This window comes from Podarcis muralis, chromosome 14, assembly GCF_964188315.1.
Source record: "Podarcis muralis chromosome 14, rPodMur119.hap1.1, whole genome shotgun sequence".
NCBI lineage: Eukaryota > Metazoa > Chordata > Lepidosauria > Squamata > Lacertidae > Podarcis > Podarcis muralis.
In genome coordinates, this window is record NC_135668.1 from 20,676,086 (window position 1) to 20,688,663 (window position 12,578).

The 12,578-nt window shown below is 45.6% G+C and overlaps 1 protein-coding gene across 1 annotated transcript; it reads left to right on the forward strand.

Moving 5' to 3' along the window:
- Positions 1–497: 497 nt before the first annotated feature.
- On the forward strand, positions 498–6,847 carry MRPL46 (mitochondrial ribosomal protein L46). Its single transcript, XM_028705948.2, has 4 exons — positions 498–735; positions 3,486–3,663; positions 5,290–5,463; positions 6,448–6,847. Exons 1-4 carry the CDS (start codon positions 532–534, stop codon positions 6,696–6,698), a joined length of 807 nt encoding a protein of 268 aa, XP_028561781.2. The 5' UTR covers positions 498–531; the 3' UTR covers positions 6,699–6,847.
- The last annotated feature ends 5,731 nt before the right edge of the window (positions 6,848–12,578 follow it).

Here is a 12,578-nt window from a genome sequence, read left to right on the forward strand (position 1 = left end):
GGAATTTCCTAGAGCGACAGGACTTAAACGTAACGAAAAGCCATAAATATATTAATGAAGAGTGATCATATCATTGTTCGATCACGGGTCCATTTTCGTGGGGAAATTTATTTTCAGTTCTTTTACCTTCTTGTGAGTCGTATTGAGACTTTATTGTGTGTGTGTGTGTGTGGAAAACGACACAAATAATAGTAATTTTAAGAACCATTCTAAAAATAAAGTAGGGGCAGCTATTATGGTGAATGTAAGACTAGGACTTGGGAGCTAAGGGTTCAAACCCTTGAAGCTCACTGGGTGACCTTGGGCCAGTCACTGCCTGTTCAGCTTAACCTACCTCGCAGGGCTGTTGTGAAAATAAGATAAGGAGAGGGCGTTGCACTTCTTGGCGGAAAGGCTAAATAGCTGTAATTATAAATGGGAAAATGAAATAAATAAAAGACAGTCCTTTATCGCCGGCAGCGTGTAACTCTTCATTCCTACCTCTAAGGCCGGGTTGCCGCCGCGGTGCATTGTGGTCCGGCGGTGACAAACATGGCGGCGCCCTTCGCCAGGGTGCTGCTGAACGGGGCTGCGGCGAACTGGCCGGCCCGCGCTTGTTGGAGGGGCCTTTCCGGCGGCTCCGCGGCAGCCGGGCCGAAATGGAGGCTTTTCGGAGCGCTTTGCTTGCAAAGGCCGCCCAGAGTCAGTCAGGAGATGAGTCCGGAGGAGAAAGAAATGACGGAGCTGCTGCAGCAGGTGAAAGAGGCAGAGGGGCGCATGCGCACATCGGGTGGCGGGAGCAGGGTGTTGCATTGGAAAGGGGAGCCTCAGAGTGGCCCAAGCAATATTTTGTTGTTTACAAAAATTAAAAGATTGTGTGTGTATATATATTTACATACATATAGTGTGTGTGCTATGTGTGTGTGTATATATATATATATAATTAACACACATACGCACGCGCGCACACATACATATGCACCCCCCCCCCAAATAAAAGCTCTCTCTATATATCTTTTAATTTTGTAAACAACAAATTGCCAGTCTGATCTCTCCCCCCCCCCCCCCAATTCGATACCATATACAGTGGTACCTCAGGTTACATATGTTTCAGGTTACGTACGCCTCAGGTTACAGACTCCACTAACCCAGAAATAGTACCTCGGGTTAAGAACTTTGCTTCAGGATGAGAACAGAAATTGCGCGGTGCAGCAGCAACGGGAGATCCCATTAGCTAAAGTGGTGCTTCAGGTTAAGAACGGACCTCCGGAACGAATTAAGTACCTGACCAGAGTTACCACTGTAAAAGGTATTTTGCTGGATCAGATTGATAAAACTGTAATCCTAATCCCACTTAACCTGAGAGTCACAGAACAGTGGAGCTGGAAGGATATCTGGCGCCATTTAGTCCAACCCCCCGCAGTGCAGGAATCTTAACAAGTTAGTTGGACTTACTTCTGAGTAGGCATGGCTTGGTTGGCAGCCTAAAGCGGTGATGTGGAACCTGCGATTGTTGGGACTCCCATCTCAGATTTACCTAGCTATTTTGGCCAATAGTTGGGGGTGATTGGAAGTTGAGAGTTGGGTAATATCTGGAGGAACCACAGGTCCCTTCCTGCTGCTTTAGGCTGCAATCTGAATCAGCTTTGCTCAGAAGCAAGTACAGTTAAATTCAGCCGGGGTTTCTCCTATCATCACTGGCTGATGGAGTTGAATGACATCTGGAGGGTCAAATGAGCACGCTTCCTTCCCCTCCCAGTCAGCAGCTTCCCTGATTTCTCTGAGACATTTACTTGGATGTCTACTTGCACACAGATGAAGACAGCAGTAATCTTCTGGTTTGTCCCTCCAACCCAGTAACTGGTGTTCACATGCAGTGGTCTCATGTTCGGAATTTAGAGGTCCCATTATCTTTATCTAAAAAATAATATGGAAAATTATTATACCACGTCAAAGGAATTATGCATATATTTACTCTACTGTTTTATAACTGGTCTGTGATCTTCAAACGAAGGGTGATATACAAATTTAATAAAAAACAATCATAAAAAATAAAGGTTGCACTCCAGTATTGCCTACTCTTAAAAAGACAGCAGCTATCCAGGGTCTTGGGCAGAGTACCACTTTAAAAATTAAAATTAAAAAATCTGTTGTTTTCCTGCCTGGGACTTCTTTGGGAAGAAAAGTAGAACAGAAATTTAACCAATTAGGGCTATATTCCTATTTAACTCAGAGTAGACCCACAGAAATCAATGGGCATGATTAAGTTGAGACCATTAGATTCAATGGGTATATTCTGTGTACAGTGGTACCTCTGGTTACATACGCTTCAGGTTACAGATTCTGCTACCCTAATTTCTTAACCTTGGGTTAAGAAATTTGCTTCAGGATGAGAACAGAAATTGTGCTGTGGCGGCGCGGCAGCAGCAGGAGTCCCCATTAGCTAAAGTGGTGCTTCAGGTTAAGAACAGTTTCAGGTTAAGAATGGAGTTCCGGAATGAATTAAGTACTTAACCAGAGGTATTACTGTAGTTGGGTATAGCCTTAATTCAGGTGTGGAAAACTCCAGATGCTGCTGAACTACAGTTCCCACCAACCCTGCCCATTGGCCATGCTTGCTGGGACCGATGGGAGCTGTAGTTCCACAGTGTCTGGAGAACCAAAGGTTCCCACATATACCTTAAATACATAAGAGGAAGTGGAGGATAAATCTACAAACAATTATCATGAGATTCAGTGGAGCGAGAAAGATGCTCTGAAAGGCAGACACTTGAGCTGAGTCAAATTAAGTCCTTGGTGAGTGAATGCAGATAGTGAAGGGGAGGATGAAGCTGCGCAGATGGGGCTCCCAAGGGACTGGTGATTTCTAGTGTCTGTTCTTCCATGTTGTTCCAGCAGCTGGAAGCAGCTGCTAGTATGGGAGGAGGACAGAGCAGATCCTGCCTGCTTCCTGCATGATTGTTTCTGAAAGCCGCTCCAGAATTGATTTCATCGTGCGGCAGAGCTCAGTTTAGTGAGATATGAATAAGGGCTGGACGTCTGAGGAAGGGGAGGTGAAATAAAGATTTTGAGTGCCGGCAACAGTTCTGAGGCATGTAAGCCTTGTGTTTGGAGGGCCTTTGGCTGATAGCAACAAGGCTAAAAAACCTCAGCGTAACAAATAATACATCTAATCTTTGTAAGAGGTAATTTTCACAATTACCACTCAAGGGACAAGGTGGGTTTTTTTTGGGGGGGGGGGGTGACTGAGGTTCCCTGGATTCTGTTCAGCATGCTACATCTTGTGTTACTGGTGTTGTATCTTGCATGCTGAAATAAAAAATCTCTTTCTTGCTCATCTTGGAACATGTGGCCCTCCAGATGTTGCTGGACAGCTTCCCCCATAATCTCGGACCGTTTGCCATACTTGATGAGAGTGGGAGAACCACGAATTCCCCAACCTCGTCTTAAACAATGCAGCACTCAGGAAAATGATTTGCAGTTTTCTATTTATTTTGCTTTGTCAGGTCGAGATGGAGAAAAGCCTCTATTCAGACCACGAACTCCGCCGCTTTGCTGAGGAGGAGCGTCTGCGGAGGAAAAAAGACGATGACGACACTGAGCAGGAGATCGTGCTGATTCAAGATGTGGAAGACTTGTGGGAACAGAAATTCCGGAAGTTCAATCCTGCCCCTCGGATAACAGGTTCAAGCCCATGCTTCCTCCACCAACCTCATTGGGGTGTTGTTGGGCAGACTTGGCCCATGAGGACTCCCCCTTTGGCTTGGCAGGGAATTTTCCTTAAGCTGCAGCCACCTCCCCCCTAACATATGTCAACTGAAAGTGAGCTCTGGGTTGTTACTTTGCTGGAGCAAGACTTGTTTCAACTGATGGGCAGGACAGGAGCATATGGCTCCAGTAGCACCAACTGGCATGCATTGAAACTGCTACTAAAACAGAGGTGGGAAGGCCAGTGGTTTAGCAGCAGTTTCAGTGCACACCACTTGGTTGCTACAGGAGCAGCAAAGCCGCTTGTGTGCAGTTTCTGGGTGCTCTGTGCAACGGACTTTGACGGGGGGTGGGAGAGGCCACATGTCAATTAGCCAATGGCATAAGGACATCAGATGGCTGGCAGGTGGGTTGCCTTGCCCATCTGATGGCACGATGACAAGGTGATTGACAGGTGTTTTGTCCCACTCACCTGTCCAAAGTGGGCTCATGGGGTGGGGCCTTTTGATCGGCAAGTCCTAGGCTCTGTGGTTTAACCCACAGCGCCACCCGCGTCCCAATTGAGCCCATGTTAAAGGTAAAGGTACCCCTGCCCGTACGGGCCAGTCTTGCCAGACTCTAGGGTTGTGCGCTCGTCTCACTCTATAGGCCAGGGAGCCAGCGCTGTCCGCAGACACTTCCGGGTCACGTGGCCAGCGTGACAAGCTGCATCTGGCGAGCCAGCGCAGCACACGGAACGCCGTTTACCTTCCCGCTGTTAAGGGGTCCCTATTTATCTACTTGCACCCGGGGTGCTTTCGAACTGCTAGGTTGGCAGACGCTGGGACCGAACGACGGGAGCGCCCCCCACTGCGGGGATTCGAACCGCCGACCATGCGATCGGCAAGTCCTAGGCGCTGAGGTTTTACCCACAGCGCCACCCGCGTCCCTGAGCCCATGTTACTCATTGCTAATAATCAGATGTGGCACAAGAACCAACGTGGTCATGATTCCTCCACTTGTTCACCTGGAGGCAATTCCTGTTCGCCACAGGCAGCCAGGCAAGTGGCTATTTGCAACCCTCCGTTGAACATCCAGCTGCCCACTCTTAGAAGTGGAATGCTCACATTCAAGCTCTCTGTTTGAAACAAACAGTGTTAAATTTGGCTAAATCCAGCTTCTCTGCCTTAAATGATTTTGTGAATTGAGCGGGAGAAAGAAGGGCAGTTTATTTTTAGAGGTAGACGTTGCCAAAAGGTCACGCACTTCAGAATCTGTGCACCCCCCTGCAGGTATTTTTGTCTGAGCCCTACAAACGAAAAGCCAATTTTAATAAGTCTAATAAGATTAGACACCGAACTACTTCAATGACCTTTTTTAAAATAAAAAGAGAGGTGGGGGGAATACGCAATTCTGCTTGTCACCCGAAGGTGCAAAATATGATGTATGCTGTTCAGGTTGCAAGCGGCGTCCAAACTCTTCCTAGCGTGTTGTCTAGGCAACCTGAACTGAGTGTTGCTACTTGACATGGTTCCATGTGGCCTTTTCAGCAAAGACTTCTGGGAATCCCATTCATCACTGGCTGGCTGAATTCCTTTGACTCGTGGCTTCTTTCTTTGGCAGAGGCTGACAAGAAAAATGACCGGACATCTTTGAACAGGAAGTTAGACCAGAACCTTCTGCTCCTGGTTAAGCAGAAGCTTGGTGACCAAGACGTTTGGCTCTTGCCTCAAACAGAGTGGCAAGAAGGGGAGACTCTGCGAGCCACAGCAGAACGGGCCTTAGCCTCTCTCTCAGGTCAGTGATTAAGGTGTGCGTATCTGAAACATTCTCACAAGCTTCCCCTGTTGATTGGTATCTCTATTTCCCTTTCCTTTCTCTGTATCCTCCCTCGTGTCTTATTTATCACAATTTTTGGTAGATTGCAAGCCCCTTGGGGCAGGGAACTTGTTACCAATCTTATCTCTTAAATTAATGCTGGGCCCAGTGGGGGTTTGCGGGGGGGGGGGGGGGGGAGAGCAAGAAAGTTTATAGAGAAGGGAGGTTCCAGACCAATGTTCCCAAAGTGTTTTATATTATCCGCTGGGGGGGGCACTAGAACAATCTACGGGGGCGGTAGTAGCCTCGGGTGCAATTGGGGGGTGTTGGATAAAAATAAGGGGGCAGTGGAAGCATAAGGAAAGAAGAAAATTTTGAAAAGCCGTTTGGAAGTGTTTCATCTTTTGTGTAATGATGCTTACCAGTGTAACATAGAGTTAAATGTTACTATGCTTGATTTTCATAAATCATTTTATAATTTCAAGCTTCAAGCTTGTCTTTATTTACAACAACATCTTTACTATGTTGTAGGACGTAGGTAGAAATAAAGATACATAAAATAACACATGCTATTCTGTTCCTGTTTTTCTGTTTCTGTTATTCTGTTTCTGTTTGTTTGCTTAAAGAAAGTAGATTTCCAGGGGGGCGCTGAGTAATATATTTTTTTTTTCTGAAAAGGGGGCAGTAGGCCAAATAAGTCTGGGAAACTCTGCCCCAGGCAGTTTGTGGATCTTGTGTGTGAAGCACTTTCAGCATGCTGTACAATTGCTAAATATTATTCAGCATATTTGAGGTAGTTGGTGCCAGGGTCTATATATTCCAGCCAAAGACAGGCACCTTAAAATGGGGTGCAGGGGCAAAATTATTCATCACCAGGTATATTCTGCTGTCTCTGTATCACCTGATCTTACAAATATGTTTCCTCCCTTGTTTCTTTTCCTGCCTGACTCCTGAACCTCCAAGGAACCCACATGGAGGCCAAGTTCCTAGGCAATGCGCCATGCGGCTTTTACAAGTACAAGTTCCCCAAGGCAGCCCAGACAGAAGACGGCACGGGAGCCAAGGTCTTCTTCTTCAAAGCCCTCCTACAGGGCAGCCACTTGCCCTTGGCCAATGAGAAAGTGGACTACGTCTGGGTCAGCAAAGGGGAGCTGACGGACTACTTGAAACCCAAGTACCACTCCCAGGTTGCTCGCTTTCTTGTGGACTTGTGAGTGCTGGAGATGGTGCCAAGAGTACTGCCTTGGGTGAATAATTTGTTCAGTGTTTGTTTCACGTTTGCAGAGCCGTGTTTGGCCCTGGACAAGGATCCCATTTGTGTGCGTATTTTCCTCTTTGCTAAATAAAAGAGTCCAAGAATCAACGAATCTGTCCTATGTTTAAGCTGTGTGCTCTTAAACACACACACCTCCTGGCAAGGCTAGCGCAGCACAATAGAGAGTACAGACAGCTGTCTCATGTAGAAGAATTAGAGAGGCTTTAGGTTAATTGAGAAAACCCTCTTGGGGTAAAACAGCCTTTCTCCTTTGGGCATCACAGTCTCAAGTGTGGTACCTGTTGCATGTACACACACACTCACACTCACACTCACACACACTCACTGATTGCTGTCACTTATATGTGAATGGGGTGAAAGCCGCTTCCTTTTTGCACAGTTCTGTATGGGACAGGCAAACAGAATTGGCTTTAATCGGATTTCTCACCTATTCCGGTTTCCGGGCACATTCAAGACCTGTCTGTCTTCCCATCTCTTTTTATAGATGTTCTATTACTTTTTTAAAGCACCTGGAAAATTAGGAGCAGATGATGGGCTGAAGTTGCCAGGGAGACGACTTTAGGTTTGACTGGTGGTTCCCCAACTCTTTAGTAGCTCATCATAAGGCAATATTGTGGTACTCAATGGAAATGGCAAAAAATATTTTAAAAAATCATCATTCCACAATTCAAATATAAATGTTTTAACAAAATTCAAAATTCCATTTCACAGATGGCAAAGGGATACCTCCTCTACACTTGGATCGTGGAAGCAAACTGTAATATATTTGGACTGCAAAATTTATAGGGTTGGAGGAGGTTCAATACACTTGCAACTCCAGCACTAGTTCCAATATTAGTGCCTTCCGTTTTGCCCTCTCTGTGACTTGATTTTCCAAGTATCTGTTGCATCTAGAATACAGGGGATTTTAGAGGCCTTTGCAAAGATTAATTCAGTGAGTTCTCTTAACTTGGAAGAGGTGGGGCAGCAAACAGGAACCTGATCTAATTAGGGCAAATGGGGTTTTGCCCCACCAGCCTCGGCTTGCCAGCTCCCACCTGCTTGCCTTATTACATCCAGTCCAGGGGGTGCCCCTGGCTGTCAAGTTCCTTCTTCTCACTCTCAATGTTGCCCTTGCAGAACTCCACAGTGAAAAGAATGGGGACAAATCTAGAAGCATTCGGCTCCATCTGTCATTGGCTGTAAAGGTAAAGGGACTCCTGATCATTAGGTCCAGTCGTGACCGACTCTGGGGTTGCGACGCTCATCTCGCTTTATTGGCCGAGGGAGCCGGCGTACAGCTTCCGGGTCATGTGGCCAGCATGACCAAGCCATTTCTGGTGAACCAGAGCAGCACACGGAAACGCCGTTTACCTTCCCGCCAGAGCGGTACCTATATCTACTTGCATTTTGATGTACTCTCAAACTGCTAGGTTGGCAGGAGCAGGGAGCTCACCCTGTCGCAGGAATTCGAACCGCCGACCTTCTGATCGGCAAGTCCTAGGCTCTCTGGTTTAACCCACAGCGCCACCCACGTCGCCTATTTGTCAGTCTCTGCCTTCTGCCCTACCAATCCTAATGGGCACCAGCTGCCACTGACGACAAATTGAACCTCCTCTTGCAGTGCCTGCAGCCTCTGAGACTGCTCTGTGCACAGTGAGTATTTATAAAGTCTCTGTGCATTTTGAACAGGGCTGGCCCAAGGCATCTTGATGCCTGAAGCAAAAGGCAAAATAGTGCTCCCCTTTGCCAAAAGCATAATTCTATGGATGGGTTAAAAATGACAGGTTGTATCCAGAGTCAGTACTTCTCAAGAGTAGGCCTATTAAAATTAATGTACCTAGGGCCATATTACCACCATAGGCTTAAAATAGCACCATTCCTCTTTAAACAGTCATGGTCCCCCCACCAAGATTCTTGGGAATTGTAGTTTGCTACGGGTGCTGAGAGTTGTTAGGAGGTCCCTGTTCTCCTGACAGAATTCCCTGGCAAGAGGGATTGGTTGTTAAATCACTTGGAGAACTATAACTCTGAGGGAACTAGGGGTCTTGTAACAACTCTCGGCCCCCTTAACCAACTACACCTCTCAGAATTTGGGTGCAGAGGAAGCCATGACTGCTTAAAGTGGTATGATAGTGCTTTAAATGTACAGTGCGAATATGGCCTAAGTCATCCGTAAATTTCAACACGTCTACTCTGAATAGGGCTAACAATACAACCCGTTACTTTTCTTTGTTTTACTCTAAATCTGGTGTTTGTCAATGGACACTGGATTGTCATATACAGTGGTACCTTGGTTCTCGAACTTAATCCGTTCCGGAAATTTTTTTGACTCCCGAAATGTTTGAAAACCAAGGCGCAGCTTCCGATTGGCTGCAGGAGCTTCCTGCACTCAAGCAGAAGCCGCGTTGGACGTTTGGCTTCCGAAAAACGTTAAAAAACCGGAACACTTCTGGGTTTTCTGCATTCAGGAGCTGATTTGTTCATCAACTAAGCCGTTTGAGAACCAAGGTTCCACTGTATTGTTATTTTCTGCAACTTTTAAAAATATATATATATCAATTTTTAAAAAGTTGTTTAGCCTGTTCAGAGGCATTGCCGTTTCATTCTTTTAGCATTGATTTTTATTTATGACATTTTAGAGTTCCTAAGATATGAGCATCTTTCCTTTTCAACTAGCATCATACTGATACTTTAAGTGCCTTTAATGTTGCTCGTGACCTGAGACATGGTCACAACCGCAAGTTTAGATGGGTTTAAACAGAGCTTGAATAAATTTGTGGAGAAGGAGAAGGGCTATCAGCAGCTGCTCGCCATAATAGCTAAAAGAGAACCTTCTTATTCAGAAGGAATAAGTTTCACAAGCTTGGGTCTCTAGCAGTTTTTGGACTACAAGTCCCATCATCCCTGACCACTGGTCCTGCTAGGTAGGGATGATGGGAGTTGTAGTCCAGAAACAGCTGGAGGCTCAAGTTTGGGAAACCCTGGAATTGACTATTGCCTACCAACCGTGTGTGTGTGTGTGTATAGAGTCAGCAATAAGGGAGTATTACCACTCTCTACTTGTGGGCTTGCTAGAGGCATCCGGTTGGTTATTGTGTGAAGCAGGATTTGGGGCTAGATGGACCTTTGGCTTGGTCCTGTAGGGCTCATTTTACATTCTTTGATTCACAGCTCTCCCTGTAGCAGAGGTCAGCAAACTATTCAGGCCAGTGGATAATGCTTGGCATTTGGAGGATGTGCGGGTGCCACTCACCAAATGGCTTCCGTGGGGTGTGTGGCATAGCATAAAATGGCTGCCACACCTGAGAGAGCAGAAAAGTGGGCAGGGCCACAAAATGGTGTCAGTTCTCTTTCTAGAAAAAGAGGTGCCAGTACTCACCATGAATGTTTCTCTTGTTCTCTTATTATAATTTATTGAATTTTTATACCGCCCTATACCCAGAGGTCTTGGGGTGATTCACAGAATAAAATCAAAATATTAAAACCACAAAATATATAAACAAAATAAAAACAAAAACCCAATAATGCCCCCCCACCCCAAAAGCCCCACATTTTTTTAAATAATAATTTCTATTAGTTTTCAATTTCAACAATCCAATATTAGCCTCATTACAACAATGCCAAATTATAATACAATGAGTAATACCAATCACTGAGCTGCCAAATTATACAATTTAGGTGCTAGAATTGATGGTTTGATGATTTATTTCTCCTTGCAGAGAAACATTTGGTCAGCTTGGGAGTCAAAATGGTTTTAGGACTGTCTTCCTGTGCTGTTTCAGACATGTGGTTTATATATTTATGTACATGTTTGCTTGGTACATTTATGAACCTTTATTATATATTTAAGACCTTAAAATTACTTATAACATGTGGTAGGGACATTTAACTGCCCCCCCCTTCCCGGTTTTAACAATCGCAACTGCAGTTTTAATGACTTCCATTTATATTGACACATTAAATGATTTATACACCTATAGATGAGGCATTCAAACTCTCCTTCTTGTGTGTGGCAAAAAACAACAACAACATATTTTCAAAGGACATAGGATGACAACTGCGCCCACCTGAGAGGTGCCGGAACTGAGCTGCAAGTTCCATCTGAAAGAAAGGCCCTGAACATTGCAGATTTTTGAAGCGACATTTACTGAGATCGTATGAGGCGCTGGTAGGTGCCAGTTTGGGGGACCCCTGTCCTACAGAGTAGGCTTACAATCAATTGCTACTTGTTTGTTGTTTAGTCGTTTAGTCGTGTTCAACTCTTCGTGACCCCATGGACCAGAGCATGCCAGGCACTTCTGTCTTCCACTGCCTCCCGCAGTTTGGTCAGACTCATGCTGGTAGCTTCGAGAACACTGTCCAACCATCTCGTCCTCTGTCGTCCCCTTCTCCTTGTGGTCTCCATCTTTCCCAACATCAGGGTCTTTTCCAGGGAGTCTTCTCTTCTCATGAGGTGGCCAAAGTATTGGAGCCTCAGCTTCACGATCTGTCCTTCCAGTGAGCACTCAGGGCTGATTTCCTTAAGAATGGAGAGGTTTGATCTTCTTGCAGTCCATGGGACTCTCAAGAGTCTCCTCCAGCATCACTCTTCAGTGATCAGCCTTCTTTATGGTCCAGCTCTCACTTCCATACATCACTACTGGGAAAACCATAGCTTTAACTATACGGATCTTTGTTGGCAAGGTGATGTCTCTGCTTTTTAAGATGCTCAATTGCTACTATTGCAGCTTTGAGATCCCCTCTTTCCGTTCCCCCTCAGGGTTTTCTTCCTTCAGTCATCTTGTGGCCTGGCAGATACCTGACCCATCCCTCTCTCTCTCTCTCTGATGCCAGAACTGCCCAGGAGCTATGACTGATTGAAACACTGCTTTCTCCAAGGTGGGATTAGCCTGAGTTTCTGCAGTGGCAATTTTGCGGCTTTTCCCTCTGTGTGTGACTTTCTCAAGCATTGAGGAAGGACCCATTCTTTAATTACCTGGAGACCGTGGGGCTCCGAGTTGAAGATTACTGGAGATATTTTGCCAACCCACCTTGGGAACCTGTCTTGCTAGAGGCCTCAAACTTTAAAAGAAAAGAAAGTCTAGTATTTTTTTAATCACTCGCTGAGCTGACTTTAAGTGTGGCACGGCAGCCTTTTATTTTGGAGCAGTCGGGCTGCTGCTACGGAGCTGGAGGCTTGCAATAAATAAAATAGATTTCTGCAGCACACCCTTCCTCATCCCTTCCTCTGTTCTGAAACCACCCTGGGAGCCTCGGCAGGGAGTCAGCTCAGCTGCCGAGACCTGGGCAGGCAAGAGTGATGCAGGCTGCAAAGGGGAAAATAAATAAAAGGCGAGTATGAAGCTCAGGCCAAAGAACTGCAAATTAGTTTCCCAAGGTCTGATAACTAAAGCTCGCCTTGTGGGGGCTGGAAGGTACTGGGGCAAAAAAAACACATGGCTAATTTTAGTAGTACCCTTTTCTCCACGGTCTAATATTGAATCCTGATGGCTGCATCCGTCCATTAAAGGACATTATTTCTCCCAAAGAACCATGGGAGCTGTAGTTACCCTTAGAGAACTACAGTTTCCAGCACCTTTAACAAACTTGGCCCTCCCATCAGATGTCAAGGAGATGAGCAGCTATAGAACCTTTAGAAGACATCTTTGTAAGGAAGCTTTTTAATGTGCAGTGTTTTATTATGTTTTTATATACCACCCACAGTGGTGGTATTATTATTATTATTATTATTATTATTATTATTTACACATGCACAATACCCCAGTTATCCTGGAAAGGGGTTCCGGTTGAGCCACCTGTCTCCTTGACCTGCTTATCTTCTGCATGCAGGGAGTTT